The sequence below is a fragment of the Cebus imitator genome, unplaced genomic scaffold (assembly GCF_001604975.1).
Source record: "Cebus imitator isolate Cc_AM_T3 unplaced genomic scaffold, Cebus_imitator-1.0 Scaffold92, whole genome shotgun sequence".
Taxonomy (NCBI): Eukaryota; Metazoa; Chordata; class Mammalia; order Primates; family Cebidae; genus Cebus; species Cebus imitator.
In genome coordinates, this window is record NW_016107407.1 from 109,612 (window position 1) to 114,665 (window position 5,054).

Here is a 5,054-nt window from a genome sequence, read left to right on the forward strand (position 1 = left end):
TGAGATGCATTATTGACAAGGACCAGGACCAGCCCGGTTCGGTCTCAGATGCAGTTGACCCTGAGGAATCATTAAGCCCTGCTCTAGTCACACCACCAGAAGCTGACTTGTCAATGCATGGCTGAAGCTTGAGGAATCGTCACCGGACAAGTGTATGTGGAATGAAAGCTTAAGCCTTGTTGTTATTTTAGTAATATTGACTATCCCATTGCTATGTCATCATTGCTGCCAAATTTTGCTCCCAGGAAAAAACATTTCGTGTCCAGTCTTAGTATAAAATGTATGCCTTTCATTTTGCCCATGTTAGCTCTTATGGCAAATTTAGTAAGGGGGGAAGTCAAGAATGGGTGTCCTACGTGCACCCACACTACATGGATAGGGAATGCACAAGTTAAGACCCTACTATACCGAACACATTATGAGTATACAGGAGCTTCCCCAGGAACTTGCATTATAGTCAAGCTACCTATTCAATTTGTGATTCAGGTGATGGTCAGCCTTACATGTGCTGTGATCCCAAACTTTTTCCTGAGACTTTGTTTGAGCCCCATGAAAAGTCAGCAGAAGGAACCCTTTACAACCTGACTTGGGTATCCCCTTCTCATCAAGGAAGTGTGTTCTTATACTTAGATGCATGTCAGGTAATAAAAACACTTTTTAAAAATAATAGTTGTAGCTCCAACTTGTTATAACACCCCCACTAGAGAAGTCCTAACTGTATGCACAAGGTGTAATCCTCAAATGAAGCAGGCTGTGTTTACTCAAATCCCGATTTGGATCAGTGATGCCATAAACTGGTATGACTATGATGACTGTGAAATAGGAGATAAAGGGAAAATCTGCAGTCTTATAGAATTCACTGTCTTGGACCCAGTAGGATATAATAATTTAACTAAGGTAGATGAAGAAAATGCTGAGAAAAGAAAGATAGGCCTTGTATATCTCAAATGGGCAAATGAAGACACTGTGGTTTTTTTTTTATATATTGTCAAAATACCCAAGCTCATTGATCCCAACAGCAGTTTCAAGTCTTTAAGTCATTCAATGAACATTTTAACCAAGAAACTCCTGAGTCACCTTCCACCGCTAGGAATCTATTTGCTCAGTTAGCTGAAAGTATAGCAGGAAATCTAGGAGTCACCTCATGTTACGTATGTGGAGTAACTAACATGGAGACCCAGTGGCCTTGGGAAGCAAAGTATTGCTATCCAAGACAATTACACTTTAACCCTTCATGCCCTAGATACTCGAGAGTTATCATCCACAGGCTCCAGTGCTTGGCTTCTAAAGACTTCTATTAGAGGAAGATACTGTATTGCCTGCTGGGGAGCCACCTATACTAATCCAGTAGGTGAACTAGCATGCCTAGGACAGGAATATTACAATGAAACTACAGGAAAGACCTAACGATGGAGAGAGAACAGATCAGGTGAGAGGAGATCTGAGCCACCTCGTTTTAACCCATTTTCCAGATTTCCTTCCTTAAACCATTCTTGGTACCAACTAGAAGCTCCAAATGCTTGGCGGGTACCCTGAGGCTGCTATTGGATTTGTGGCCTGCAGGCATACAGGCAGTTGCCAGAAAAATGGATGAGGGCTTGTGTGTTAGGCATCATCAAACCATCATTCTTTTTGCTTCCAATGGGGCAAGGGAAAACATTAGGGTACTCTGTATACCATGAGTCCAGAATAAGAGCAAGCAAGCAAGCAATAGACATAAAGAAAGATGTACAAATAGGAGACTAGAAAGACACTGACTGACCCCCAGAAAGAATAATTATTATGGTCCAGCTTATTGGTTACAAGATGGGATATGGGGATATCACACTCCCATCTGTGTGATAATCACATCATTAGGTTACAGGCAGTTCTATACATTACAACCAATGAAACATAAGAGCTTTAGATTTGCTACCCATACAAGCCCCACAGATGAGAAATGCAATATATCAGAATAAGCTAGCACTAGACTATCTCCTGACCTCAGAGGAGGAGTTTGTGGAAAATTTAATCTAACCAATTGTTGTTTAGAATTTGATGACAATGGACAAGCAATAATGGAGATGAATCACCCAGAATTCAGAAAATGGTCCATGTCCCAGTCCAAACTTGGAAAGGATAGTCTCCAAATTCTCTTTTTAGTGGATGGTTTTCATTCTTTTGTGGCTTCAAGACTCTTATAGGGAGTGTAATTCTCATATTAGGTGGATGCGTAAAACTCCCTTGCCTCTTTCCTCTTCTATTTAGAAGTGTACAATCAACCATAGAGGCAGTAGTGGCTAGGCACACTACCACCAAAATAGTGGTTTTAACTAAATATCAGCCTTTTTCCTCACAGGAAGAGAACCCACACAGTAAAAAGGCAGACAACTGTAGTACCAATGTAGGACTCCTCTGAGAGTCCTTCTCTTGTTCGCTCCCTGAATCACATGAAGTACAGATGTGCAGATAAAGAGCTTCTGGGCCAAATCAGGAAGTATAACCATCAGGTGTCATAGCCTAATGAAGCAGCTTGCTAAAGAGTAACCTGGCTCCAGTCTTGTCTTCCAGGCTAAGCAAAAGCCTCCAACAATGATGCCCTATGATACCGCATGCCCTGTAAGGCCCCAGTTGGAGGGCTGGTTATCAATAATGGATAACAGTCCCCAGAGCGAGGGACAACCTAAGACAGGCACAGTGCAGAGAGGCCAACAGGAGTCAAAGGAATTTTCCTACTCTCACTATCAGTATGTCCAAAACAGATGACAACAGGAGAAGGTACACTGGTGAGCTAGTTTTGCAATCAGGAAAATGAATAGTAACACTTTAATGACAGACTGACCCCTCCATCCTGGCATCATGTGAATTGTAAAGTCTCAAAAAGAGAAAAGAGAGAAAAGCCTTGTAGGAATGAAATCCCTTTAAAGAAAGCTTTTAAGAGGGGAATGAGGAGCAAAACGAAATCAAAGACAGAGTTAAAGTAGAATAAGTAATAGTTAACATTAGAACTAGGTTACTAACAAAAAAATCATAGTAAGCAAAAATAATTAACCCCTCCCAGCTTAGCCCAACTAACTGCAGCTGCAAACTTATCTCACAGCCCCCATTCCAGGCTAGTCATAAAACCTGTATTTAGAGAAAGTAGAGATCAAGTAGACCTAGCACTGCCCACTACCTACTTACATAAGAACACCAGAGGATGTCTTTATGCCATGGCCCACACATACTTGTGCAATTCCTGTTTCTCTGGTCTCCTTGGGCATCTTCCTCAACTATACAACCTTCTACCTCAGCTGCAAGGTTATAAGGTCAAGATAAACACGAAGATAATTCATGTTTTCCCAAGATTGCAAAATTTAATTAACTGTCTTTTTCCTAAACATGTTTTCTGCCTTATTTTCCCACCTCAGATTGTATAAATGCAATACGTTCTGTTTGTTCAGCGCTGACGGCCATTACAGGCATTAGCCTCGCCATCATCAGTCAGTACACCAATAAATTCTCTTGCGTCTCCTTGGTCTCCTTGCCCTCCTTGGCTTGAGTTCCCACAATATTTTGACTACTTTCATCACACTACAATAACAGAGTGGAATAGCTGTGATAGAGACCACATGGCCTAACATAGCTCCTATCTGGCCCTTTACAGAAAAAGTTTACTAATCTCTGCTTTATATCATGACCAGAATGCCCTGATACTCAAATCCAATCTTGTGACTCCTCTGATCAAACTTTTCCAATGAATGTTTGCAGAAAACATTGCTGGCTTCCTATGCACAGCCATTATTTATTCTTTCTTGCTGCAGAAACAGAAGTTTATTTAGACATTTATTATTCCATTACCCCGGTTACCCCCATCCCATCTCCATAAAGAGAAATGATTAGGCTAAGCTAGTCACAGTCAGGCGATCCCTCCGCCTGGCTTTCAGCCTCCTCAAGCGTTCTTCCCTCCATGCTTTCAGACTCATCAGGCCTTCTTCCTTCCCAGCATTCAGGCTCCTCAGGCACTTTTTCCACCAAGGGTGCAGCCTCCTCAGGCTTTCTTTCCGTCAGTCCTGCAGCCTCATCAGTGGTTTCCTCCCCCAAGCTTTCAGCCTCCTCAGACGTTCTTTCCACCATGGGTGCAGCCTTGTCAGGCATTTTCACCAAGGGTGCAGCCTCCTCAGGCATTACTTCCACCAAGGGTGCAGCCTCCTCAGGCATTACTTCCACCAAGGGTGCAGCCTCCTCAGGCATTACTTCCACCAAGGGTGCAGCCTCCTTAGGCATTACTTCCACCAAGGGTGCAGCCTCCTCAGGCACTTTTTCCACCAAGGGTGCAGCCTCCTCAGGCTTTCTTTCCATCAGTCCTGCAGCCTCATCAGTGGTTTCCTCCCCCAAGCTTTCAGCCTCCTCAGACGTTCTTTCCACCATGGGTGAAGCCTTGTCAGGCATTTTCACCAAGGGTGCAGCCTCCTCAGGCATAACTTCCACCAAGGGTGCAGCCTCCTCAGGCATTCTTTCAGCCGAGCATTCAGTCTCATGAGGCCTTCCCTCCACCAAACGTTCAGCCTCCTCAGGCCTTCTCTCCATCACAGGTGTAGCCTCATCAGGCGTTTTCTCTGCCAAGGGTGCAGCCTTGTCAGGTGTTCCTTCTGCCAAACACACAATCAGGTTACATTTTCCTTCTGCTAAATATCATCCTTCTGATTCCTTACACGGAAAACTCATTTTGTACGCTTTCCTTAAATACTACCAAACTTTACTTTTCTCCTTTTTTTTTAGATTTTTAAAAATTTTTTGAGACGGAGTCTTGCTCTGTCACCCAGGCTAGAGTGTAGTGGTGCCATCTCACATCACTTGCAACCTCCATCTCCTGGGTTCAAATGATTCTCCTACCTCAGACTCCCAAGCAGCTGGGATTACAGGCATGCACCACCATGCCTGGCGAATTTTTTGTATGTAGTACGGATGGGGTTTCACCATGTTAGTCAGGCTGGTCTCAAACTCCTGAGCACAAGCAATCTGTCCACCTTGACCTACCAAAGTGCTAGAATTATACGAGTGAGCTACTGGCTGGATTCTACCCATTTGTTGTT

The 5,054-nt window shown here is 43.5% G+C and overlaps 1 protein-coding gene across 1 annotated transcript in view; it reads right to left on the minus strand.

Moving 5' to 3' along the window:
- Positions 1–3,867: 3,867 nt before the first annotated feature.
- Positions 3,868–5,054, minus strand: part of LOC108309135 (ankyrin repeat domain-containing protein 30A-like) — a 13,088-nt gene continuing 11,901 nt past the window's right edge. The window contains exon 7 of the mRNA XM_017535316.2: positions 3,868–4,610. Within this exon, the coding sequence (XP_017390805.2) occupies positions 3,868–4,610 (743 nt within the window). The remainder of the gene's footprint in view (positions 4,611–5,054) is intronic.